Here is a 25,116-nt window from a genome sequence, read left to right on the forward strand (position 1 = left end):
AGTTCGGCAAGGCTCGGGCAGCGTTCGGGAACACTCGGCAACACTCGGGCGGAACTCGGGCAGCCTCGGTCGGCTCACGGGCAGCTCCCGGACAGCGCTCGGCAACTCTCGCACGCCCCTCAGCAGCGCTCGCTCAGCGCTCGGCTACTCTCGGAATCTGCTCGGCGGCGCTCGGCCGCGCTCGGCCGGCAGCCCGGGGGACGGCGGCGGGGCGGGTCCGTGCTTCCGCCGTGCCCCGGGGGCGCGGGCGGGGCGGGGCGGGGCGGGGCGGTGAAGAAGAGGGCGCGCACGGGGCGGGGGGCGGTGATGGCGGCGGCGGAGGAGACGGTGGAGTGGCCGCTGATGCGGCTCTACGAGGGGGCAGCGCAGGGCCGCGGCGTGGCGGCGGACGGCTGGCGCGTCTGCCTGGCACACAGCTTCGAGGAGCTGCGGCAGCCCTACGGCGCCGGGGACGTGCCGCTCCGCGATGTCCTGCGGCACGTCGGCCTCGCCTTGCGGTACGGCGGGGGATGGAGCGGGCCGGGAGCACACCGGGACGAGGGAGGGCGTCCCGCCGAGGGCACGGCGTTGCGCTGGAGCCGCTCGGTGCCGCGGGGGCCTCGCCCCGGGGAGGCACCGGGGATGTCCCGGTGTACGGAGGGGCACAGTCCGGCGGATCACGGAAGGCCCCGGGCTGGCGGGAGCCGCCCTCCTATCGCCCGGAGGCGCCGGCACTCTCCAGCCTTCCTGGCGCCGGCACCGGGAGCAATTGGTGCTGAAGGGGCAGCGCCCGGCGCTGGGGCTCCTCAGAACGGGGGGAGCTGGGAGGACTGGGGGCATCGCTTGGCGATGGGGACCCCCATTTCCCACCCCCAGGGCTCATCGCTGCCGCATCCTCCCCGGCACGGTCCCCAGTGCTGGCAGCTGGAGGTTAAACTAGGGCCAGCTGGGAGGGGTTTGGAACGCTGTGTGCTGTGGCAGCTTCGGGAACGGGGCACCTCTCTCGGCTTTGCGTTGGGATGAGCTGGAGGGAACGACGGAGAGCACGCGTGGAAGGCGGGAGCGTCGTTTTAACCTTTAGCGCTGGAGTCCGGGGGCTGGCATTGTTGGTGCACCCGTCAGGCTGAACGCGGGGACCTGCCACGGCGTTGCTTATTTCCTTGTGCTGGATTTATGACTCCTGCCTCCATTTTCTGCTGGTGTCCTTGGAGGCTGCCGCCTGCCAAGCTGGTTCCTGCAAAGCTGGATGAAAGGGCAGATTCTGGATTGCTCCGGGGTGCACGGCATGCTGGTCTGACCTGAGACACCCCGGTGCGAGCCTGGGCATCCGGGAAGGGAGAGCATGGGTCATGCACTGGAGATGAATAAAGGCTGCTGGAAAAGCTGCTGCAGCAGGTTGGGATGAGCTGAGCATGTGGGAAAGCATGAAGTTCTGGTGGGGTGAGCAGGGAGGAGAGGTGATCCTGGCCTTGTTCTCATTGAAGTCTGGAAGAGCCTTGTATCAGTCCTAGGAAAATGTCTTTGAAAGCAAGAAGCTTGAAGTCAAACTACTGCCTCTTCTGTTCAAGTTTAGGAGGTAATTTGGTTGTTACCTCAAAGTACTTTTGCCATAGCAAGAGCTTCCTTATGAGGCGATTCCAGCCACAAGAGCAGAGGAGACAAAGTGCTAGAGTCACAAGAAACATCTGTGTGGTTTTGATTTAAAACCCAAGGCCAACATTGTTGGCTGAAAGGGCAGCCCCTCGCATTCAGGGATGCGAGGATAAATGGGAGGCTGCATACTCCAGGCATTGGTGGGCATCTTAGCATCTTCCTGCCTGGGACAGCCAGCTCATGGAAACCTGGGTGCTGGTGCTGCGAGAGAAACCTGGAGTTCAGTTCTGTGTCATGCTGCAGGGATCGGTGAAGCCCTGCAGATTGGCCTGCCCTTTCTTGAGTGACCCATGGTGAGTGGCCCCTGGGCCAGGGATGTTCTCAAAACTCGGCATAGCTTGGTGCATCAAGTGCAAAGCCACCTGGTGCAGGTGCTTGTAGCCACGGGGAGCACCTTGAGGTCACTGCTTAGGCTCAGGAGATCCAGGACCAGCCACAACATCCTGGGTTGACATTGTTGCATTGAATTAAACATGATGACGGCTGCCCTCTTCTGCAGACCCAGCCCTAGGTGCAGGTGACATGGCTGGGGGTGTTGACAGCCCTGGCGCAGGATTTTTTTGTTAATCAGGGCTTGTCAGGGTAACTGTGGGGGACGTGTGTCTGGAAAGAAAGGGCTGTGCAGAGAGCTCAGCTGGGGCTGGTGAGGCAGGAGAAGAGGTGCAGGTAGGTTTCCGCAGAGATGGCTCATGTGTCCTGCGAGGGGTCATGGCATGAATCCAGATCAGCTGGTAACGTTCAGCTAGGTTTTAACTCCACTGCCAGTTTGAAGGGGAAGAAATCCCCTCCATCCCTGGCAGGGCTTTTGGTACTACAGAAAAGAAAGTCTTTCTCCTTGTTATTCTTCAGCCCTGGCATAGCTGTTAATAGCCAGCAATTGGGCATTGACCACTGGGTTTCTCCTCCTGGCTTGCATGATTTTGGGAGAAGCTAGCAGGAGAAAAGCTTGCATATTGAGATGGTAAGATGACTTTGGCAGTGGCAATAAATCCCAAAATTTTTCTACTTTGTTCTCCTGTAAAAACTGCTTCCTGAAGTCCATCTCCTGTCTCCTTTCTAAGAAGTCAGCATAGCTGCTAGGCTATGCTGCAGCCACTCTGCCTGGGCACCTTATTTCCTGTTGCCAGAAGCCTGCTGGGGAAGCAGCTGGGTTGGTTCCCTGACTCCAGGTTGAAAAAGAATAATAACAATTTCCTTGAGAGAGAGAGAGCACTGCCAAAACCTCACCTTGGTGGGGTAAGGCTGGGACTGTCCTGTCTGGAGAAGAGCAGTTGCAGCAGATATAGCTGGAAGATAGTGGCAGCCCTGGTTCAGGGCAGTCAAGCAGGACAGGCTGGTTCTCATCATGCCCTGAACCTCTGTGAGCCAAACATCCACAGACAGTCAAACTCAAAGCTGGGTCTGTAGGAGTGGAGAACAGGCTGCAGTTAGGTCCTGTGAGATTGCAACCCAGAAAATCTCACCCTGAGAGGGATTTGGTGACCTTAGGTGTTGGTGAATGCCCAGTGAGCAGCAAAAAAGTCACTAAGTTTGAGAAGTGTAGTAGTAGAGGTGTCCTGGAAGAGCCTCTTCCCCTTGCTCCTGCGTGTGCATGTCCCAGGGGATTATTGCTCATTGCCTGTCACCTGTGCTCTGCATCCTCTGCAGCCAGGGGCAGGACAGGCTGTGTGCTCCTGGTTGGGGTGGTTTTCTGCTCAGCAGTGTGGCATGGGTGTTTGCAGGTAGCTCCGGGACACTGCTCACTGTGAGGGCTCCTGTGTCCCCCCTGCCCAGCTGGCACCCAGGGCCATGGAGCTGCCAGCTGGGTGTTACCTGGTGTTAGCTGGGTGTTACCTGGCTGTTTGCTGGGCAAGGTTCAGCAGCTTCTGGTCCAGTAGCTGGTTTCTGTGTGCTAATTGTCTCTGCATAGAAGGCTTAACTTGGGGCAGTTTATTAGCCAAAGCCAGTACTTTACAAGCATTGACTCGGAGCTCAGCCCTGCTCCTCTTGCCTGCAGTGGTGCTGGCACACTCAGCTGCAGGTGTGCCCCTGTTTGGGTGTCTTGATTCCCAGACCTTTGGGTGAGAAATTATCTGATGGGCCGTGCTGGTCTGTGCAGCTGGTGTGCGGGTGGAGGCAAGTCCCCAGGATCCTCCCAGCTGCAGACAGCAACCATCACCACTTCCAGGGCAAGGCTGCCCTGTGCCCTCTGCCTCTGATGAGGTGATAGTGTATGGCAATGGGGAAGTGGAGGTAGAAGAGCAAGGCTTGTGTCCCTGGAGCAGTGTGTGTCTCCTCTGGGCTTGCACCTCTGCTTGCAGGCCTTCCTTAGCAGGACACTGTGTACCATGAGGTGGTGGTGGCCCTTGTGTGCATTCCTGCTTCTCCATGGATGTCTGGGAAAGCCTGTGCTACATGAGCTGGGACCCTGCTCTTGAGTTGCCCTTGCGGTCAGTCCTGAGCTGCCTGAACTCTGCCTGCTTGTGCTTGCTGAGTGATGCATGCTCCAGATGGGTGATAGCCTTATCACCCCTTGTGCCATGGGCATGGGGACGCGGGCTCCTGTTGCGCACCTCTACAAAGAGAGAAAGCTCAGCCTATGCTCATTGTGGCCAGTGACACTGAAGGGATGGTGTTGCCTGCTCCTCACTTCTTCAATAATTCTCTTTCCCTTGCAGGTACTTCAGGTGGTGGGTCAAGAAGACCCGCATAGAGAAGAAAACTGCTTTCATTGACCTCTTGTGTGCTGTTCCTCTGCAGCAGATCTATGGTCAGCCTCCACTCTGGGCACTGGGGTGGGCAGGGATTCACACAGGGCTATCAGGGTGCTAGATGGAACAAGTGAGTCAAGGAGCTTTTGTGATTTGGGTGATACTGAGTGGCTCTTCCCTGCAGAGATGCTTAGGGAGAGTCCTCGAGCCAAGTGCCACCTGGAGGAGGTATGGGGTTGCTAACTATTGGTGTCTTTGCCAGGGTGCCCGCTGGGCGGGATCGGGGGAGGCACCATCACTCGTGGCTGGAGGGGAGAGTTCTGCCGCTGGCAGCTGAACCCTGGCCTTTACCACTATGAAACGGTCATCGCCAATCAGGTAGGGTCTGTGAGGGGAGTGAGAGTCACGGCAGCAGCCTGGGCGTTGGGACATCTGCCACAGGGCTCGTCTCATCCCCTGCTCGTGCTCCTCTCCTCCACAGTTCACAGTGTGCCTGCGGTGCAGGGGGCAGACCATTTACCAGCAGGTCCTGTCCGTGGAGAGACCCAGCAGCCTGCAGGGCTGGAACTGGGGCTACTGCGGCCGCTACGCCTTTTACCATGCCCTGTACCCCCGTGCCTGGCTGGTCTACGAGCTGCCGGGGCAGCAGGTGGTGCTCACCTGCCGGCAGGTCTCTCCCGTCATCCCCCATGACTATAAGGTAAGGTGGTGACGGCATCCCCGAGGGCAGAGCTGCTTGTTCGCCCTTTCCCAGCGTTTCCCCGCTCCCGAGGGCAGAGCTGCTTGCTCGCCCTTTCCCGGCGTTTCCCCGCTCCCGAGGGCAGAGCTGCTTGCTCGCCCTTTCCCGGCGTTTCCCCTGGGCTGCTCTCAGCAGCAGCGGTGTCGGTGCAGGCGGGGAAGCCCCGCAGCCGTGCGGGAGGGAGCTCGGCATTGCAGCAAGGGATGGCTCAGCGCTGCCGTGCCGCTGCCGGCCCCAGGCGAGGGTGGCAGCGGTGCTGCTGACACGTCTGACCTTCCTCTTACCCCGGCGCAGCACGTGAGCCTGTATCAGCCTGCCGAGCAGATGAGTGATGAGGCGCCCGGCTGAGCCCTAAAGGCCGCTTTCCGTCCCTCTGCCGCCCGGCGTGCTGCTTGCCAGCGCAGGGCTGCTTCTCTTTGGAATTGTCTCTTGCCCGCCTCCCAAGTCCCTGTGCTCCTGCTGCCGCTCCTCAGCTTGGCGACAGACTCCAAGGCCGAGTCATTCTTGCCAGCGCTCCGGCTGCCGCCGCATCCCGCGTGCCGTCCCCGGCGGTGGGGGAAAGGATGCTGGGCAGCGGGCTGTGGAGCAGCAGCCCCATAGGCAGCATTCTGCGTCTCTGCCAGGACTCCAGCTTGCCGGTGGCAGTGTTCGTCTGGGAGGTGGAGAACGGGAGGGACGAGGACGTGGAAGTGTCCATCATGTTCAGCCTGCAGAACGGCACGGGAGCGAAGGAGGCCGGCAGCGGCGGGCACTGGAACGAGCCCTTCACCTTCCAGAAGGATGGCGAGCGGGTCGCTGGGGTGCTGCTGCACCACTGCCCGGCCGTGAACCCCTTCAGCCTGGCCATCTCTGCCCGGGAGAAGGTAAAGGGCTGGCCCTGCTGCTGCGGCTCCTGCCGGGGAGGTTGTGCAGCCCTGCTGCGTGTGGGGGAGCTGCCTGCAGGCAGCTGGGAAAGGGTGGGGGCGCGACGGCGGCTTGGGGTTGGCACCGCTTCTCAGCGCTTGCCTGACGCCGGGAGTGGGGACATGACTTCCCTGAGGGCACCCTCTTAGGGGATGGTGTCAGGAGAGCGGCTGAGAGGCAGCGAGTTGGGAGTTGCTGGGCAGCACGTGAGAAGCGAGTGTCGTGTCCCGGTGGTGGTACTGGGGAGGGGAGAGCATTAATCTTCTCCTCCAAAGGAGCAGCCCCTGATGATGCTCTTCCCTTGTTCAGGCTGGCACGGGAGTCACCCATGTCACGGCATTCAATCCCACGGGATTGGGTAGAGAGGTGTGGCAGGACCTCCTGCAGGATGGCAGGCTGGATTCACCCACTGGTGAGTGCCTCCATCCTCTGTGGGATGGGTGCAGGGGGAGCAGGACAAGTGGGTGGCCATGCTGGTTCTGGGCACCCATGCCAGGGCATAGCTCTTTCCTCCAGCCTTCTTGGATGTTCTGAATTTTGTCCAGTAGCTGGGGCTTGTTCCCAAATTTAGGCTGTATCCAAACTTCCCATTGCTAGTGCTTGCTCTGGTTTTTCAAAAGCTGTTCATACTGCTTTGACTGTTCTTGGGTATTGGTTATACATGCCAGTATCTCATTATTCTGTGTGTGGTTGCACACTGAATTTAGATTTCTGCCAGGAAGCCAGCGTGCTCCCCAGCCCCCTTCCCTTAGTTCCCATTTCCAGATGAACGAGCTGTGTCCTGTCATAATTGCTACCACCAGCATTTAACAGTGCTTGGGATTTAGTGCTGCTGTCACTTTCTGTCCTCTTCCTACTGTAACAGCTCTCTGAACATCTCTGGTATTCTTCTGATAATTCTGCATCCATTCTCAGGTCTCTGCTCACTCCCTTGGGAGGAGCCTTGAAGCAGGGTGGCATCTCCAGCCTTTGGTACTCACCTCCTATTGCCATAAAAGGTGACCATTTCCCTAATGTCTGTCAGTTTTTAAACAAGGATGATGCTGACAAACTAGTGATGCTGGGTTTTTGCAAGATTTATTGAGGCTTAAATTACGTAAATGAAGTGTTTACTATGTAATTTTTTCCAGAAAAATAAGCTTCCTGCCTAGATGCACTCAGATCTCTCCAGGCTATTGGGATGTGGTTTTTCTTCATGCATGCCAGACATTATCCTAGTCAGGATCTGTGCTTATGTTGCTCTAATGAGTTTACCTTGTACACCTGTCAGAACCAGCATATAATTATCCAGCCACCTAAGGGCTTTTCTTAAATACCAGGATGGCTCAAATGCCCTGCAAAAAGCTGGAACAATGACTGTCCCTAGAAAGTCACAGTGTCTCTGACTGCAGTGCAGATACAGAGTCATGGGATACTCTGTAGCTTCCATTCATGCCTGGTGGCTTTTCCTGGCTGATCTGTTCCTGTTCTTGGATGACTGAATCCTTTTAACCACTCCTCCCATGGAAGGTTTTTTTTTTTCCTGCGGCAACATCATCCCTTAAAGCCCTGGGCTGTACCTTCCAGGTTGTACAGGAGCTTTGGTATGCCCACTCTCATCTCCCTCAAGGTGTGTGTGAACTTCGGTTACCCTCCCTTTGCTCTTCCTTGGTTGCTTAAGAATATCTTAATTTTTCCTGGCAGGTAAAAGCAGGCCGACAGAGAAAGGGGAGGTGACAGCAGCAGCGGTGTGTGCCAGCTGTAGGGTGCCTGCCCATGGGCACGAGACGCTGGAGTTAGCCCTGGCCTGGGACATGCCCTGTGTTCACTTTGGCTCCAAGGAGAAGCTGCACCTCAGGTAGGTGGGTTATCTCCACTGGTGTTTGGCTTGTGCCCCCAAAGCCCCGTTTTCACTCCTCCCTGACTTGTGTACTGTGAGGGGACCTTTTGCCAGCCACTCCTTTGTGGCTGTGGCCCTGCCAGCTGAGGCAGAGGACCGTGTCCAGCCCCTGCTCTCCAGTGCCCCTGCAGCAGCAGCTGAATTCCGCTCTCCTCTGTAGTCCGGTGTCGCTCTGTGGTGTCTGTGTGGGTTTCCCAGGAGGAGCCCACGGAGTGCTGACCAAACCCTCATTTGGCAGGCGGTACACCCGGTTTTTTGGCAGCGAAGGCGATGCTGCTCCTGCCCTGTCCCATTACGCCCTGACACACTACGAGGAGTGGGAGAGGAAGATTGAAGCGTGGCAGAATCCCATCCTGGAGAACAGGTAGGGCAGATGAGAACAGCATCCTAGCAGCTTCCAGGGCTTGGCTGCCACAGGAGCATCACCAGCTCGGCCTCTGAGGCTGAGCTTCCCTCTTTCCCGCAGCCAGCTGCCTTCCTGGTACAAGTCAGCCCTCTTCAACGAGCTCTACTTCCTGACGGATGGAGGGACCGTCTGGATGGAGGTGCCCCCCGACTGCTGTGCCGAGGACCTGCAGGGGCCGGCGGGGGCGGGGCTCTCCCACCTCCTCCCTGTCCTGCGGGAGTACGGAAGGTTTGCCTATTTGGAAGGTAACTCACGAGGACGTGAGGGATTCTCCAACCTCAAGCCCTCCCATTACTGTAGCCATGTGTTTTGAAGGTGCCCTGGGGACGTTTTTCACACTGCAGTGTGTAGGGAGCAGTGCTATTCCCAGGAAAACCCCTTGCAGCCCTGAAGGAGTATGGAAGGAGAAGGGCACGGAGTGCTCCCCACATCCCTGGTGCTCTGTGTAGAGAATGAAAGCCTCTTTGAACGGGAGCCCCTGCCTGTGCTGGGACAGATGCCCCTGTCCAGCAGGGCCATGTGGAGGGAGGACCTTTGCCCCTTTTCCCCTCCCCGTGGCAGTCTCCTTTCCCTCACCCCCTGCCTTGTGCTGCCAGGCCAGGAGTACCGGATGTACAACACCTATGATGTCCATTTCTACGCCTCCTTCGCCCTCATCATGCTGTGGCCCAAGCTGCAGATCAGCCTGCAGTACGACATTGGTGAGTGTCCCCAGAGCCCTGCCTTGGTGCCTGCTCAGGGCTTCCCCTCGGGATGAGACGGAGCCTTTGGGACAGCTGCTGCTGCAGACGTGTGTGCCATGCAGCCAGCATCCCCCTCTGGTCGCTCTGCTGTGCCCAGGACTTGCAGCCCTGCAATATTGCTGCCCCAGCAGCTCTGTGCCCGGCACTGGCGGTGCCTTCTTGCCGTGCTGGGGGTGCCCAGCTGGCTCTGCCTGCCCTGGGGGAGGCGCTGGTCTTCCCAGCTCTGTCCTTGCCCCTTGCAGAGGAGGCATGGAGCTGTTTGCAGACTCCCAGTGCTCTGGCTGGGTGTGGTGGCTGCTTGGTGGTGTCCTGGGTAGGGGTGTGGAACGCAGTCCTTTGCTGGGCTCTGGTAGGGCTGAGCCCACTGGGTTCCCTTCTCAGCCCTCCCTTAAGGGGGTAGTGACAGTTGCATGTCCCCTGCTGAGCAGGGGATGGAGAGAGCCTGTCCCCTCAGCCCTTTACAGAGGGCTGTGATCTTGGAGCTCCAAAGGGCAGCCTGGCGTTCTGGTGCTGATGGCTCTGCCTGTGCTTGTGCTTGGACCTTTCTGCAGCAGTTTCTGCTTCCCTTCTTACTTGTCCTGCTTTGTGTCCTCTGCAGCTGTGACTGTGGTGAACGAGGATGTCCAGCCCCGGCAGTACCTGATGTGTGGTCAGACAGCCCAGGTGAAGATGAAGAATGTGGTGCCACATGACATTGGGGACCCAGGTGAGGGGTCAGTTGGGCCTGTGGGGGAGCAGAGAGGACGCCAAGCTGTGGGAAATGGGTATGGTGCATGAAATACACTGTTTATTGTTTTCAAGCATTGGAACTGGCTGACTGGGAAGTTGTGGTGCCACCATCCCTGGTGTGTTTAAAAGAATTGTAGATGTGGCACTTAGGGATGTGGTTCAGTGGTGGACTTAGCAGTGCTGAGAGGTCTTTTCCAACTTAAATGATTGTATGATTCTGTATTTTCTGGGAATGGAAAGCTGGATGGTGTGGGGTGGTGATGAAGACCGTGCTGCATGGATCTTTTACAAGGGAGACGGAGGGAAGTAGCAGGAAGGTTGTTCTCGCTAGAGATGGCACAGGGTACAATGTATTATTTCAGTGCTGTTTGATCACAGCACCCTTGGGTCCTTGCCCCTGTGTAGGAGGAGGGATGTTTGTTGCTTGCTGCCCTACTGCATCTGGTCTGTCCTGGTTTAGGTGACGAGCCGTGGCAGCGTGTCAATGCCTACCTGATGCACGACACTGCTGACTGGAAGGACCTCAACCTGAAGTTTGTGCTGCAGGTGTACCGTGACTACTACCTGACACGTGACTCCCTGTACCTGCAGGACATGTGGCCAGTGTGCCAGGTACTGGCAGATCAGACCATGGGGCATCACCTTTTCCCACTTCCCACTTCAGGAGCCGAGCAGCTTCCTGAGAGGATGGATGCTCCTGAACAGAGAGTGAGGAGCTTCCGGGATGGGAGGACTGCGTGACCATGTCCTGCCTCTCCCACAGGCTGTGATGGAGTCGGAGCTGAAGTTTGACACGGATAACGATGGGCTCATTGAAAACGGAGGCTTTGCTGACCAGACATACGACGCGTGGGTGGTGCATGGAGCCAGGTGGGCGAGAGAGGCAGGTGGGGGTTGGAGATGGGGACTGTGGGGAAGGGACATGGCTCAGAGCTGGGCCCTTGTATCCCTTTTGTCAATGGAGCCCTTGAGGTGTCCCACATTCCTGATGCTTCTCTCGTTTGGCTCCGGCAGTGCCTACTGTGGCGGACTGTGGCTGGCTGCAGTCTGCATGATGTGCAAGATGGCAGAGGTGCTTGGGGATACTGAGATCCGGCAGAAATACCTGGACATCCTGAGCAAGGGCAAGGAGGCATTTGAGAGGATGCTCTGGAATGGTGGGTGCTCAGCGGTGCTCAGCAGTGGGGAACCACACTCAGCTGGCCATGTGTCCCTTGGCAGGGAGTGGCTCCTCCTTGGATCTTGGAGCCTTGTGGGGGAATGGGGGAAGGAAGGGGCGATACTGTCCCTGCAAGCTGGGGGGAAGGAAGGGAGATGCTGCCCCTCCAAATGGAGGAGAAAGAGCAGGTGTCTAGGGAGGAATAGGTGTGGGAAAGGGGGAAGATTCTTGTGGAAAAAGCAGCTGTGCTCCTGCCACACAGGGAGATGTGTAGGAGCAGCTCACACAAGCCAGTATCTTAACCTATTGATTTTAAACTGTTTCCTGCCTTTTCCAGGAAAATACTACAACTATGATAGCAGTGGAAGTGACACGTCCAGCAGCATCATGTCAGACCAGTGTGCAGGGCAGTGGTTTCTCGGAGCTTGTGGTCTGGACCAAGAGGAGTTTGAGGTAAGAGAAGAGGCTGCCTGGTGTGGTTGTGGCGAGATGGGACCTGTGGTAGGAGGGAAGCAGCAGCAGGGCTGGCATGTGTTGGGGGTTACACTTTCGGGCTGGTGTGGGAGGCATCTGCCTGCTCTCTCACTCTGCACACCATGGTGGAGGCTGTTGGATGGGTACAGTGGAATCCATCTTAAACCAGAACACTCTCTCAGAGAGGCCATGCAAGCAGGGATGTGTAACTGCAGCTAGCTTTGGCTCCACTGGGGTTTGTTGTGGGCAAGGTGCTATTTCTTTAGAAACAGTAGAAAAAAAGTGTATTAAACTTTCCAAATTAATTGCTGCCCTAAAAAGTCCAGAATTAATATCAGAGGGATATGGCTTATTCCAAGTCCCGAAGGCTGTTGCTCTTCAGTTGCAAGAGAAGAATTGGCTGCAGCCTCCTCATGTCTGCTGGGATGCTCAGAGCAGCCGCTGGTGCTGCAGTACCTTCGAGAGAGAGGGCCAGTGCAGAACCACTGGGTTATTTACACCCCGTGGGCTGTTGTCACAGCAAAGCTTTCTGGTGGAGGTGGGCAGGCAAAGGCCTCAGCTGAGTGAAGGGAGGAGTGGCTTTGTCTGAGAGAGGGTGACAAACCACTTCACTGTGTGTTGGGAAATCAGAGGGGAGCTTCAGGTGACTTTGACTGCTCATTCCCTCCTGCGTTTAACCCAGTGGGGGGCTGGGGCTGTGCCTGGGGCTGCAGGCAGGGTCTGGCCTGGCCCTTGTGCAGTAAATCCCTCCTGCAGTTCCTTTTGGGGAGGAAACAGTAGATGTGGTGCAGTCCAGAACGTGGCCTGCCTTTCCCCAGCCTCAGCCTCTGAAGGTGGCACTTGTCCCTGCTCTCTGGTGAGCTCTGAGCTGACTGCAGGTGGGACTGGTGAATTCCTCTGTTACTATGATATTTCATGGATTTTTTCCATGTCTTTTGCTCCATTGCCTGGCTGGCATCACTCCTGTTAGTGAGCTCATTAACGTGGCCTTGGTGCGTGCACAAGTCTGAAATGTGATGTAAGAACCACCTCTGATCTGGTCCTGAAGAAAGTGTGCCCAAAAGCTTCTGCCAGAGAAGGCCACCCCAGGCCTTGACTGATTCCCACAGCACCCCTGGGCTTATCCCCAGAGCCGCACTGGGAAACAATGTCTGCAGGGATGCTTGGCTTGAGCACAGAGAGAAGGGATTTGCTGTTTTTGCTTTGGAATGTCTTCCATGGCAAGGTCCTGCCTGGTGTCGTCCCAGCCTCTGGTGTCCTCAGACTGACAATAAGTGTCTGGCATGTCCCCGGGCTGTTCTGATGAATCTCATGGCTCTTGACTCTTTTGCAAGTGACAACCATAAAGCAGATGAGGATGGTATGGTTGGCCAGGCCCCCAAAGCAAACCCACAAGCCCACAAGCGATGGGGAAGGGGCTTGGTCAGTGACTGTGGGTGAGAAGCTGTTTTTGGAGATAACTAGTTAGATGTGCTGTCAGCATCCTCTTGAGCAATGTGGAATGTGGTTCAGCACATCTCTGTGAAGTATTTTGGGGTTTTTTTTAACCTTTTGGGGGCAAGAGACTTTTGACTTCCTCCTCTTATTTTTTGAGGTGGGAATTTGTTGCTATTGACCCAGCGAGCTGTGTTGCCCTTTTCCTCACGGAAAATTTAATCCCGCTCCAGACCCAGCCTGAGGGGTCCGCGTGAGCTCCAAGCCCGTCTCTGTCCGCCCAGGTTTTCCCCAAGAGTCACGTTCTCAGCGCGCTCAAGACCATCTTCGAGAAGAACGTGCTGGGCTTCGCGGGCGGCACCATGGGCGCCGTGAACGGCATGAGGCCCGACGGCGTGCCCGACACCTCCAGCGTGCAGTCCAACGAGGTGTGGGTCGGCGTGGTCTACTCCCTTGCTGCCACCATGATCCAGGAGGTGAGCAGGGTGGATGCTGCTGCTGCGCTCACCAGCACGTGCTCCTTGGACACGCTGACGGTCCTGTTCCCTCTCGTGCAGGGCATGGTGGAGGAAGGCTTCCGTACGGCGGAGGGCTGCTACCGGACCGTGTGGGAACGGCTGGGCATGGCTTTCCAGACCCCAGAGGCCTATCGGGAGAAGAAGGTGTACCGCTCGCTGGCCTACATGCGGCCCCTCAGCATCTGGAGCATGCAGCTGGCCCTGGAGCGCCGGGCTGGCCGGGCACCAGCACCCGCGCAGCTCCCCCAGGGCCACACCCGCCCCTGAGCCTTGTGGCGCTGGGCAGGGCACCGGGGACACCACGGGCTGGGGGGTGCAGATGGCAGGCAGGGACCCTCCCCTCCCTCTCTGTGCTAGTACTCACATTGCTGTTTTCCTTCCCTACCTCCACTACGTGCCCTTGACCTCAGAGGGCTTCCAGCTGCTGATGCTGAGCATCAAGGGGGGACCAGAGGTGTGGGGGATGTCTCCTCAGAGCATGGTGGCTTAAGGAGTTGCTGCTGGAGCCTGTGCCTCCCCTTCCCTATCGCTCAGGGCTCTGACAGCCTGCAGGCTCCCCAGCCATCCCAAACTGCAGCTGGCACCTTGCCCAGAGGCACAGGAGGCCTCTCTCCTGCAGTCATCGGGCTGGGTAAGGTGGGCAGTTGTCCTGCAGGGAAAGAGAAGGGTGTGGGTGGACGTGTGTGTGAGGATATTGGAGTGGTGCACTCAGGCACACGGATGCTGTAGCTGTCCTGGGGTGACACTGCACATGCCGAGTGGCTCTGCCCCAGGAGGGCCTGTGGCAGATACAATCCCCAGGGGAGACCCGGCTCCCTGGACACTGACAATCTGAGCCCAAGAAGCAGGTCCTGGTCTGGTACCATGGCCCCCTCCCTGCTGGTGCCGGGGGCAGGCAGTGGAGCACATGAAAGGGGATAAATCACTTCAGTTCTTAATAAATCTGTCCAGCTGTCTACTCTTGTTCTTCTTCGGTGTTTTCTTTGGCACGGGACCAAACTGGAAGAGGGAACTCTGGCAATTCCCCGTTATCTTCCTGCACTAGGCTGAAGGGTTAGGGAGGCAGGGAAGGGGACAAGTCCCAGTGGTGTCTGGCTGTTGTGGAGTATTGCTGAGGGGAGCAGGATGTGCCTCCTTACCCACTTTTCCAGATGTAATAGCAGCAGGTAAGACCTGCTTCTTGCTTGGCTCCTTTCTCTGCCCTGTCTTGCAGGCAGCCAGGGGAGAGCATTCCTCCTGAGAAGGCCTCTGTGGGCAGCAGCTGAGACACAGGGCTGCAGGCCCTCGACTACATCGAGTCCCCTCTGGCCCAGGGCTGGGCACCTTGCTTCCTTTTCCTCCTTTCTTTGCCACCGCAGCATTTGAAGGCTATGCAATCCTGGTGTGGGAGGGGTAGAAAGGAGGGAGCTCCTGTTGTGGTCACAGAAACACAGATCTCCTGGACAGATGGGTACTATACCCCTTGGACAGAGAGAGGGACACCCTAGTCCCCTTTCTGTATCAGGATGCTGTGCTGGGGGTGAAATAACTTGAACAATTCCCTATTTGCAAATATTTGCAATTCCCTCTTTGCAGTGGTGAATGGAGAAAGGGGTGTCATGCTGCTTTTGGTGTTGAATAATGCTGAAATGAGTCTGACTCATCAGTCCCTGAAGTTCAACATCCTGAATAGCGATGTGAAGGTGTGATGGAGCTGGCAAAGGACCAACGAAAGGAAACCAGCAAGTGATACTATTGATAATGTATCTAAACTGCCACAGCTGCCATCCTGCTGATAGTCAGTCACATTATACTGTAAAAGCTTGCCCCCTGTTTCTAAGGTCAGGGTCTTCTAAAACCCTCCTTCCCAGAGTGTGTGTGGAGATTCCTCTCTTGCATGGGGATACCCCTTTCTTGAGGCTGAACCAGAGAGATTTGCCACAATTACTGGTATGGGTAACTTCAGGTCTGCTTTGTATTTGGCCTTGCTAGCTTTAATATAATGAATACTGCTCCAGAGAAATGCATCATACTATAGAAATTGTTATAGCTTCTACTCTGTAGTAAATAATTCTTATAAAGATGTTTTTGTCTAATTATCATAATAAATTATTTGTTTTTACATAAATATATCTGATTTGGCATCCTCAGTCCTGTGCTACTATGTTGTACAAAGTTTCTATTGCACATGTATAATCCTCTAGACATAATCCATTGACAAAATCTGGGGCTAAATTGGATCCAGCTGTGCCCAAACTCTTCAGCGGGCAGGATTCTAGAATGCAAGGGAGTGCTTTCTGAACCTTGGGATTCAGTAGGAGGGCTTATTCAATAAACATTGTCTGAAGCTCCCAATGTGCCTGTGGCACTGTCCCAGACAGACACCCCCACAATCCCATGTCCCGCACCTCCTCCATCTCCCCAGGATGGAGCAGGTGCCTGGGCCGGTTCTGTGCCCACAGCCAGGGCTCCTCCGGGTGCCACGAGGGACTAGGAGTGCCAGCCAGGGGCCTCCCCGCTCCCAGCCTGGGCAGGGCCTTGCTGTTGCTGCTGTACCTGAGAGCTGCCGCTGCACAGTGAAGCTGAAGGTGGGGCAGCTCTTGACTGCTGGACCCCTCGCAGGGGTGACACCAGGATCTGTTTGTTGGCGGCTGCTGCTGTGCTGTGCCGGGAGCCCAAGAAGGTCCCAGCTGTGTTCAGGGACAAAAGGGTCACATAAGAGCCCAGATCGTTTCTGCACAGGCCCTGCAGCTCACCCTGGGGCTTGTGTGGATGGCTCAGTCAGGGCCAAGCCACAGTCCCACTTTCAGCCTGGCTAAGCAGGGGCTGTGTGTCCCATGGCACAGCCCCTCGCTGTGACAGCTGGGACCAGCTCATGGGCATCAGCACAGGAGAGCAGCCCTCAGGCTCTGGGCAGGGCAGCAGAGCTGGAGGTGCTGGGTAGCCCCCTATGGCGGGGTAGGTGACCCACTGCCGCCCCAGGGAAGCACAGCCAGAGCCGGCAGCCTCCTTGGTCATAGACACTGCACCATGGCATGGCCCAGCATGGTACAGGACAGTGCACCCAGAACCTGCAGCTCCTCAGGCAAAACCTCTATGTCTGGGGTGTCAAGAGCATGGCACAGAGGAAACACACACCGCAGGGATGGCACAGCCAGGGCATGCAGCCCCTCGCCCCCACCCTGAACCTGGGACAGCACGGCTCAGCATGGCCAGACTGCCCCAGGGCTGCTCTCACCTCCCTGGATGCAGCACCACAGGGCACGAGCAGGGCCAGGGCGAGCAGCAGCAGCAGCCCAGGGTGCCCATGGTGGTGGTGGCTGTGTGTGGAGCCCAGGCTCTGCTCCTTTTATATCAGAGGGGCCTGTGTCTCCTGCCAAGGAATACCCATGAGATAGGAGAGCCCCGATCCCTCTGGACTGTGATGGAGTCTTGGGGGGACACTGAGTGAGCTGGCAGGGAGCACAGCAAGGGCAGCAGGTGAGAAGAGCATTAGAGATACCACAGGCAGGGCGTGGGAGCTTTGAGGACACCACAGGAGACACGCTGGATCTCTGGGACACCACAGAAAGGGTGGGGGAGTTCTGGGGACACCACAAGAAGGGCTATTATCTCTTTCTGGCCATGACAGGACATCTTTTGTGACAAAGTGCATCTTTAATAATAGCTATCAGGGCTGGCAGATAAGAAGTAGCCTGTCCTCCCCTCTATGACCATTCTTCAGCAGATCATGATGCTGCCCCAGTGCTTCCAGTGGGTGAAAAATGCCTTTTTTTTACTCCCAGAGGAGCATTTCTGGGCAGAGGAATAACGTTATATGGCAAGAGCAAACTCCCATAGTGGCCCCCCTGCATCCACTGGTATCTTCCCATGTCAGAGCCCACAGCAAATGAAGAAGCATTTTGCAAAGATGCAAAGAAGATGCAAAGAAGCTCCCCCTTGGGGTCACTGAGGGAGGCTGGAGGGGTACTGTGGCACCACGATACTGGAGCATCTCACCTGGACTGTCCTCCTGCATTTATCTTGGAACAAAGGCATTCTGGGAATATCAGCTGTCACGAGCCCCTCTGATAGCTGATAAATTTGGGAACGCCCATATTGCACAATGCCCTGGCCAGAGCTGCCACGCACCCATCTGGCAGCAATAAAAAGGAGAGGGAGCAGGAGCATCAGCAGAGACCTGCAAGGAGCACATCCCCAGGTACACCAGCTGTCCGCCTGCTGCAGAGATGGTGCAAGCAACTCCCTTGCTGCTCGTGCTCTTCCTGGCCCTGGGGGCTCATAGCCTGGCTGTGAAAAAGGTACTGTGAGGGTGGGATGCACAGGGTGGGGTGGGCAGGGGGCTGTGGCTGCAAGCTGTGCTGTGGCACAAGTGCTGAGCTCTTTCCTCTCCAGTGCTCCCTGACCGGGCAATGGAGGAATGACCTGGGCTCCAACATGACCATTTTGGAAGTAAAGGAAAATGGTGACTTCACTGGCAAGTACCTCACAGCTGTGTCAGCCTCCCCATTAAAGATCAAGGAATCACCAATACTGGGGTCCCAGCGCACCACAAATGAGAAGAAGGACCCCACCTTTGGTTTCACTGTCCACTGGAACTTTACAGGTATTTAGTCCTAGCATCCCTGTTGTGTCCCCAGAGCTCCCTTCTGCCCTCCCTGCAGTGTCCTTGCTGGTTCCCTGCCTTCCCCTGCACTATCCCCACTGCTCTCCCTCTCCTCTCCCTGGAGCTCCTTGGTTGCTGTCAGCTCCCAGTCCCAGGGTGCAGAGAGGCAGCAGGGGCTGCAGCCTGCATGGCCTGCCCATGTCCGTGGGACACCCAGCCCCCTGAGCCCTCCTGCTGCTTTCCCCACCCCCGCTGTCCCCAGAGGCCGGGGACAGCAGGGCTCTACTGTCCCTGTGCTGGGGCAGCCACTGACCTGCCACCTCGGCCACGCTCCCCTCCACCTCCTGTCCTCTCCCCACAGACTCCATCACTGTTTTCACGGGCCAGTGCTTTGTGGATGAGCATGGAAAGGAGGTTTTGAAGACCATGTGGCTGCTGAGGTCACACGCAGAGCAACCCATAGACGACTGGAAAGCCACCTTGTGAGCCCCCTGTCCCTGCCATACACATGTCCCCTGTACACCCCTGAGGGCTTGGGGCTGTCACAAATGAGTGTTTTAGGTCACTTAGGAGTCACTCTCACAGGTGTTGGTGAAAGGAGGTTTAACAACTGCTTGCAAAAACAGGACTTAGTAAAGCTCCACGGCAAGGTTCACTTGATTACTTTGTGCAGGGGTAAAACATAGGAAGGAAAAAATGGGTTAAAATCAATTTTAAATTATTTACATGGAGGCTGGAGATGAAAAAGGAGAAGTGAGACCCTTTAAATCAATCACAAAGTTCAGGGAGGTGCCCACTGCTTTCTAAACTACTGATGGATCTGAGCTGGGGCTCATTCTGCTCTCAGTCTCAGACCTGCCCAATGGTTTCTGTCTAAAGGATGTGGCAGCACTTAACCACTGACTAATTTAACATTTAGAAGGTGATTTGGGAGGGCTTACCACAATTACAGCAGAGATTTAATTGTAGATCCAGGCTGGCAGCAGTCCTACTGCACTTGCTACGGGGTGTTCACATCCCTTCAGCCATGCATTCAGTGGGAGATGGTGGCACAGCCCCTGCAGTGGTCCAGGAGAGCTCGAGGGGCCTCACTTAGGACTGCTGTGGTAAAGCCATGGGATGATTTACCTTAGCCACCAGTCAGTCTTCATCCTGGATGTAGTGTGAGATCGTAATTACAGGAATTTTTCACAGTTCCAGTAATGATAACATTGTTCCACTCAGGCTGTGGTTCAGGCAAGTAATTCCCCAAGGTTTTTGGAGTACTGGTTTCCTTGATAAGGCAACAGAAGGGACTTGGTGTGCAAAGTGCCTGTGACAAGCTCAAGGGAAGCTTCACCACCTGAGAGGCATTTCCAAAGCCAAAGGTCTAAGAAGGAATCCTGAATGGCTGAGGGTGGGGATGAAGGGTGATGCTCCTAGCCAGTGGTGATCAGCACTTGGCAGAGCTGCTGCCAGTGTGAAAGTGAGGGAGGACAGGGTGCTTGTGCACAGCTTCCCTGGCTGTCCTGACAAGGTGCAGATGTTTTGGAAGGATACCGGGCTGGGTGGGCATTGGGCCACTCCAATGTCCCACCCTCACATTTCCTCTGTCTGTGTCCCCTCAGGGTTGGCTACAACACATTCTGGCGCCTGCAAGAGTTTATGGATTGAGAGCTAGGAGCACTGGAGCTCCCAGATAAGAGGCAGTGCCAGGCTATAGCCCTTCCTCCTCCTTCAGCACCTCCTTCAGCACCTCCTTCAGCCCCTTAGTCTCCCAATAAAGCTTTTCTGCAAACACACACAGTCTCCTCTCTTCCACCGATCAGTGCCCCTGTTCCCTTTCCTCAACGCTGGCCTCTCTTGCCACTATCCCTGAAGGCCATTGTGTGACCCCTGCTGTGACCCTCCATGGCTTGGGCTCCTCTTTGTCAGCCCACCCTTCACATGGTGCTCCTTGGGACCCCACCTGGTGCCGGCCAGCAGGACCCTGCTCAGCCTGGAGCCTGTGGCCCATCTCCCACTGGGAGTCTGCAAACAGCTCCATGCCTCCTCTGCAAGGGGCAAGGACAGAGCTGGGAAGACCAGCGCCTCCCCCAGGGCAGGCAGAGCCAGCTGGGCACCCCCAGCACGGCAAGAAGGCACCGCCAGTGCCGGGCACAGAGCTGCTGGGGCAGCCCCAATATTGCAGGGCTGCAAGTCCTGGGCACAGCAGAGCGACCAGAGGGGGATGCTGGCTGCATGGCACACACGTCTGCAGCAGCAGCAGCAGCTGTCCCAAAGGCTCCGTCTCATCCCGAGGGGAAGCCCTGAGCAGGCACCAAGGCAGGGCTCTGGGGACACTCACCAATGTCGTACTGCAGGCTGATCTGCAGCTTGGGCCACAGCATGATGAGGGCGAAGGAGGCGTAGAAATGGACATCATAGGTGTTGTACATCCGGTACTCCTGGCCTGGCAGCACAAGGCAGGGGGTGAGGGAAAGGAGACTGCCACGGGGAGGGGAAAAGGGGCAAAGGTCCTCCCTCCACATGGCCCTGCTGGACAGGGGCATCTGTCCCAGCACAGGCAGGGGCTCCCGTTCAAAGAGGCTTTCATTCTCTACACAGAGCACCAGGGATGTGGGGAGCACTCCGTGCCCTTCTCCTTCCATACTCCTTCAGGGCTGCAAGGGGTTTTCCTGGGAATAGCACTGCTCCCTACACACTGCAGTGTGAAAAACGTCCCCAGGGCACCTTCAAAACACATGGCTACAGTAATGGGAGGGCTTGAGGTTGGAGAATCCCTCACGTCCTCGTGAGTTACCTTCCAAATAGGCAAACCTTCCGTACTCCCGCAGGACAGGGAGGAGGTGGGAGAGCCCCGCCCCCGCCGGCCCCTGCAGGTCCTCGGCACAGCAGTCGGGGGGCACCTCCATCCAGATGGTCCCTCCATCCGTCAGGAAGTAGAGCTCGTTGAAGAGGGCTGACTTGTACCAGGAAGGCAGCTGGCTGTGGGAAAGAGGGAAGCTCAGCCTCAGAGGCCGAGGCGGTGATGCTCCTGTGGCAGCCAAGCCCAGGAGGCTGCTGGGAAGCTGCTCTCATCTGCCCTACCTGTTCTCCAGGATGGGATTCTGCCACGCTTCAATCTTCCTCTCCCACTCCTCGTAGTGTGTCAGGGCATCACTGTCAAGAACAGCCCAAAGCGGTATGAACAGCTTTTGAAGAACCACAACAAGCACTAGCAATGGGAAGTTTGGATACAGCCTAAATTTGGGATCAAGCCCCAGCATCCTGGAGAGATTTTGAGCAGCCAAGGAGACTGGAGGAACGAGCTATGCCCTGGCTTGGGAGCCCAGAACCAGCATGGCCACCACTTGCCCTGCTCCCCTTGTGTCACAGTGAGCTATGTCCCGGCTCAGTGACAACTGGGGAGCGACAGACCGCCCTTGCAAGCTCTGCAGAATCCCAGCTGCCAGTAGAGGTTGGGCGCAGGAGCAAAAGGCGGCAGCTCGGGTTTCGGGTGAAACTGGGGTGGCTTTTTTTCATGACCGGCACCCAAGACTTGGGGCTACCAAGAGTTTTTATAACATCACTCAGGAGGAGGGGTTTAGGGTAGCAAACCAGTTTGGGTATGGCTGGGGAGGGGTTGAAGGCAGGGTATTCCACACTTGAACTATAAAGGAGCACTAGGGAGGGGAAGGGTTCTAAAGGACACAGAATAGACAGGGAGTTCTCCAGAAGAGAGGGCAGGATTGGGGGCAGGGTTGACACCCGGTGGGAGCAGGGAGCTAGGAGGATTTGGGGGGAAAAAGGGCAGGGATAGGGGGGATTCACAACTGGGAAGGTGGGGCTTAAACTTGGTAGGGAATGGCTGGGTGACAAGCAGATTGACACCTCACTGAACTAAAGAACAGTAAGGGAGTACGTCTAAGTTTAGAAACATAAAATACAAAATGGGAAACCTGTGCCACTCTAAAGGCAGGGGGAGGACAACATAAGGGGATTTCAAAATCACAAATCGAACAGTGAGCATACCAATAAAACTAAAGAAAACACACTGCAACACCCCTGCACCCATCCCACAGAGGATGGAGGCACTCACCAGTGGGTGAATCCAGCCTGCCATCCTGCAGGAGGTCCTGCCACACCTCTCTACCCAATCCCGTGGGATTGAATGCCGTGACATGGGTGACTCCCGTGCCAGCCTGAACAAGGGAAGAGCATCATCAGGGGCTGCTCCTTTGGAGGAGAAGATTAATGCTCTCCCCTCCCCAGTACCACCACCGGGACACGACACTCGCTTCTCACGTGCTGCCCAGCAACTCCCAACTCGCTGCCTCTCAGCCGCTCTCCTGACACCATCCCCTAAGAGGGTGTCCTCAGGGAAGTCATGTCCCCACTCCCGGCGTCAGGCAAGCGCTGAGAAGCGGTGCCAACCCCAAGCCGCCGTCGCGCCCCCACCCTTTCCCAGCTGCCTGCAGCCAGCTCCCCCACACGCAGCAGGGCTGCACAACCTCCCCGGCAGGAGCCGCAGCAGCAGGGCCAGCCCTTTACCTTCTCCCGGGCAGAGATGGCCAGGCTGAAGGGGTTCACGGCCGGGCAGTGGTGCAGCAGCACCCCAGCGACCCGCTCGCCATCCTTCTGGAAGGTGAAGGGCTCGTTCCAGTGCCCGCCGCTGCCGGCCTCCTTCGCTCCCGTGCCGTTCTGCAGGCTGAACATGATGGACACTTCCACGTCCTCGTCCCTCCCGTTCTCCACCTCCCAGACGAACACTGCCACCGGCAAGCTGGAGTCCTGGCAGAGACGCAGAATGCTGCCTACGGGGCTGCTGCTCCACAGCCCGCTGCCCCAGCATCCTTTCCCCCACCGCCGGGGACGGCACGCGGGATGCGGCGGCAGCCGGAGCGCTGGCAAGAATGACTCGGCCTTGGAGTCTGTCGCCAAGCTGAGGAGCGGCAGCAGGAGCACAGGGACTTGGGAGGCGGGCAAGAGACAATTCCAAAGAGAAGCAGCCCTGCGCTGGCAAGCAGCACGCCGGGCGGCAGAGGGACGGAAAGCGGCCTTTAGGGCTCAGCCGGGCGCCTCATCACTCATCTGCTCGGCAGGCTGATACAGGCTCACGTGCTGCGCCGGGGTAAGAGGAAGGTCAGACGTGTCAGCAGCACCGCTGCCACCCTCGCCTGGGGCCGGCAGCGGCACGGCAGCGCTGAGCCATCCCTTGCTGCAATGCCGAGCTCCCTCCCGCACGGCTGCGGGGCTTCCCCGCCCGCACCGACACCGCTGCTGCTGCTGAGAGCAGCCGAGGGGAAACGCCGGGAAAGGGCGAGCAAGCAGCTCTGCCCTCGGGGATGCCGTCACCACCTTACCTTATAGTCATGGGGGATGACGGGAGAGACCTGCCGGCAGGTGAGCACCACCTGCTGCCCCGGCAGCTCGTAGACCAGCCAGGCACGGGGGTACAGGGCATGGTAAAAGGCGTAGCGGCCGCAGTAGCCCCAGTTCCAGCCCTGCAGGCTGCTGGGTCTCTCCACGGACAGGACCTGCTGGTAAATGGTCTGCCCCCTGCACCGCAGGCACACTGTGAACTGTGGAGGAGAGGAGCACGAGCAGGGGATGAGACGAGCCCTGTGGCAGATGTCCCAACCGCCCAGGCTGCTGCTCTCACTCCCCTCACAGACCTTGCTGCACGTTGAGCTTTGCAATGATTCCATAGTGGCAAAGGCCAGGGCTCAGCTGCCAGCGGCAGAACACACCCCACCAACACTTCATCTTTTAGAACAGAATAAAAAATGATTGCCACTTTACACATATTATTTGCTGCCTTTAAAAGTCCTCTATGAATATGTAAGGCAATTAAGACTTGTTCAGTAACTTCAAGGCTGTTGCTCTTCAGTTGCAAGAGAAGAATTGGCTGCAGCCTCCTCATGTCTGCTGGGATGCTCAGAGCAGCCGCTGGTGCTGCAGTACCTTCGAGAGAGAGGGCCAGTGCAGAACCACTGGGTTATTTACACCCCGTGGGCTGTTGTCACAGCAAAGCTTTCTGGTGGACGTGGGCAGGCAAAGGCCTCAGCTGAGTGAGGGGAGGAGTGGCTTTGTCTGAGAGAGGGTGACAAACCACTTCACTGTGTGTTGGGAAATCAGAGGGGAGCTTCAGGTGACTTTGACTGCTCATTCCCTCCTGCGTTTAACCCAGTGGGGGGCTGGGGCTGTGCCTGGGGCTGCAGGCAGGGTCTGGCCTGGCCCTTGTGCAGTAAATCCCTCCTGCAGCTCCTTTTGGGGAGGAAACAGTAGATGTGGTACAGTCCAGAACGTGGCCTGCCTTTCTCCAGCCTCAGCCTCTGAAGGTGGCACTTGTCCCTGCTCTCTGGTGAGCTCTGAGCTGACTGCAGGTGGGACTGGTGAATTCTTCTCCTCTGTTACTATGATATTTCATGGATTTTTTCCATGTCTTTTGCTCCATTGCCTGGCTGGCATCACTCCTGTTAGTGAGCTCATTAATGTGGCCTTGGGGCGCGCACAAGTCTGAAATGTGATGTAAGAACCGCCTCTGATCCGGTCCTGAAGAAAGTGTGCCCAAAAGCTTCTGCCAGAGGCCACCCCAGGCCTTGACTGATTCCCACAGCACCCCTGGGCTTATCCCCAGAGCCGCACTGGGGAACAGTGTCTGCAGGGATGCTTGGCTTGAGCACAGAGAGAAGGGATTTGCTGCTTTTGCTTTGGAATGCCATCCGTGGCAAGGTCCTGCCTGGTGTCCAGCCTCTGCTTCCCCTGACTCTCGTGTCCCCAGACTGACAATAAGTGTCTGGCATGTCCCTGGGCTGTTCTGATGAGCCCCATGGCTCTTGTCGCTCTTGTCGCTCTTGCAAATTGATGCTGTGTTTACTCCATGACTCCTGCAATGACATTTCATGTCTTTATTGTCAATAACCAAATTGTTGCAAATGCTATATTTATTTTCAGCTGTGTGCAGAGAATTTTAATCTCATTGTAGTGCTCACTGTGCTGCTGCTCTGCTGCTTTTTTGCTGAGCTGACAGGTTGTTTCCATGCTCAGGAGCTGGATGGTTGGTTTTGGGGTTTTTTTTTGTTTGCAGGTTTGCAGCTTTCTTTTTGTTTACCTTGTGTTTCTTTGTTCTCTTTTTCTGTTTTGACAATTGCTTGCTCAGTGTGGTACTTCAGTCTATTCTGGCAAATATTTTTAATTTTTTCCTTAGTTTTTTGATTATTTTTTCCTCATAGTCAGAGGGAGGTTTTTACTTTTTCCTGAT

The 25,116-nt window shown here is 56.7% G+C and overlaps 3 protein-coding genes across 3 annotated transcripts; 2 read left to right on the plus strand and 1 right to left on the minus strand.

The window, feature by feature from the left end:
• The first annotated feature begins 174 nt into the window (after positions 1-174).
• On the plus strand, positions 175-14,262 carry GBA2 (glucosylceramidase beta 2). The gene is made up of 17 exons (XM_038124685.1): positions 175-497; positions 4,290-4,381; positions 4,585-4,700; positions 4,804-5,022; positions 5,685-5,924; positions 6,274-6,376; positions 7,648-7,801; positions 8,082-8,207; positions 8,310-8,494; positions 8,846-8,950; positions 9,591-9,698; positions 10,182-10,333; positions 10,485-10,591; positions 10,736-10,878; positions 11,218-11,333; positions 13,073-13,264; positions 13,346-14,262. Exons 1-17 carry the CDS (start codon positions 307-309, stop codon positions 13,571-13,573), a joined length of 2,577 nt encoding a protein of 858 aa, XP_037980613.1. The 5' UTR covers positions 175-306; the 3' UTR covers positions 13,574-14,262.
• Positions 14,263-16,868: 2,606 nt separating this feature from the next.
• LOC119695699 (avidin-like) lies at positions 16,869-19,628 on the plus strand. The gene is made up of 4 exons (XM_038124693.1): positions 16,869-17,586; positions 17,681-17,891; positions 18,253-18,373; positions 19,499-19,628. The coding sequence occupies exons 1-4, from the start codon at positions 17,515-17,517 to the stop codon at positions 19,542-19,544; spliced, it is 450 nt and encodes a 149-aa protein (XP_037980621.1). The 5' UTR covers positions 16,869-17,514; the 3' UTR covers positions 19,545-19,628.
• Positions 19,629-19,635: 7 nt separating this feature from the next.
• Positions 19,636-23,560, minus strand: LOC119695530 (non-lysosomal glucosylceramidase-like). The gene is made up of 6 exons (XM_038124236.1): positions 23,216-23,560; positions 22,404-22,643; positions 21,924-22,054; positions 20,961-21,032; positions 20,674-20,858; positions 19,636-20,322 (listed from the first exon to the last, which is right to left on the minus strand). Exons 1-6 carry the CDS (start codon positions 23,558-23,560, stop codon positions 20,162-20,164), a joined length of 1,134 nt encoding a protein of 377 aa, XP_037980164.1. The 3' UTR covers positions 19,636-20,161.
• Between the last annotated feature and the right edge of the window lie 1,556 nt (positions 23,561-25,116).

The sequence above is a fragment of the Motacilla alba genome, chromosome Z (genome assembly GCF_015832195.1).
Source record: "Motacilla alba alba isolate MOTALB_02 chromosome Z, Motacilla_alba_V1.0_pri, whole genome shotgun sequence".
Taxonomy (NCBI): Eukaryota; Metazoa; Chordata; class Aves; order Passeriformes; family Motacillidae; genus Motacilla; species Motacilla alba.

What these genes read in the sequence shown, in the direction of transcription:
- LOC119695699 (XM_038124693.1), top strand. Translation starts at nt 17,515, where the DNA reads ATGGTGCAAGCAACTCCCTTGCTGCTCGTGCTCTTCCTGGCCCTGGGG. An exon ending in ATAGCCTGGCTGTGAAAAAG is followed by an intron (nt 17,587 to 17,680) that starts GTACTGTGAGGG and finishes TTTCCTCTCCAG; the next exon opens with TGCTCCCTGACCGGGCAATG. An exon ending in TGTCCACTGGAACTTTACAG is followed by an intron (nt 17,892 to 18,252) that starts GTATTTAGTCCT and finishes CTCTCCCCACAG; the next exon opens with ACTCCATCACTGTTTTCACG.
- LOC119695530 (XM_038124236.1), bottom strand. Translation starts at nt 23,560, where the DNA reads ATGGAATCATTGCAAAGCTCAACGTGCAGCAAGGTCTGTGAGGGGAGT. An exon ending in CTCCATCCTCTGTGGGATGG is followed by an intron (nt 21,033 to 21,923) that starts GTGCAGGGGTGT and finishes TGTTCTTGACAG; the next exon opens with TGATGCCCTGACACACTACG. An exon ending in AAGGTTTGCCTATTTGGAAG is followed by an intron (nt 20,323 to 20,673) that starts GTAACTCACGAG and finishes TTGTGCTGCCAG; the next exon opens with GCCAGGAGTACCGGATGTAC.
- GBA2 (XM_038124685.1), top strand. Translation starts at nt 307, where the DNA reads ATGGCGGCGGCGGAGGAGACGGTGGAGTGGCCGCTGATGCGGCTCTAC. An exon ending in AAACGGTCATCGCCAATCAG is followed by an intron (nt 4,701 to 4,803) that starts GTAGGGTCTGTG and finishes TCTCCTCCACAG; the next exon opens with TTCACAGTGTGCCTGCGGTG. An exon ending in CAGCCTGCAGTACGACATTG is followed by an intron (nt 8,951 to 9,590) that starts GTGAGTGTCCCC and finishes TGTCCTCTGCAG; the next exon opens with CTGTGACTGTGGTGAACGAG.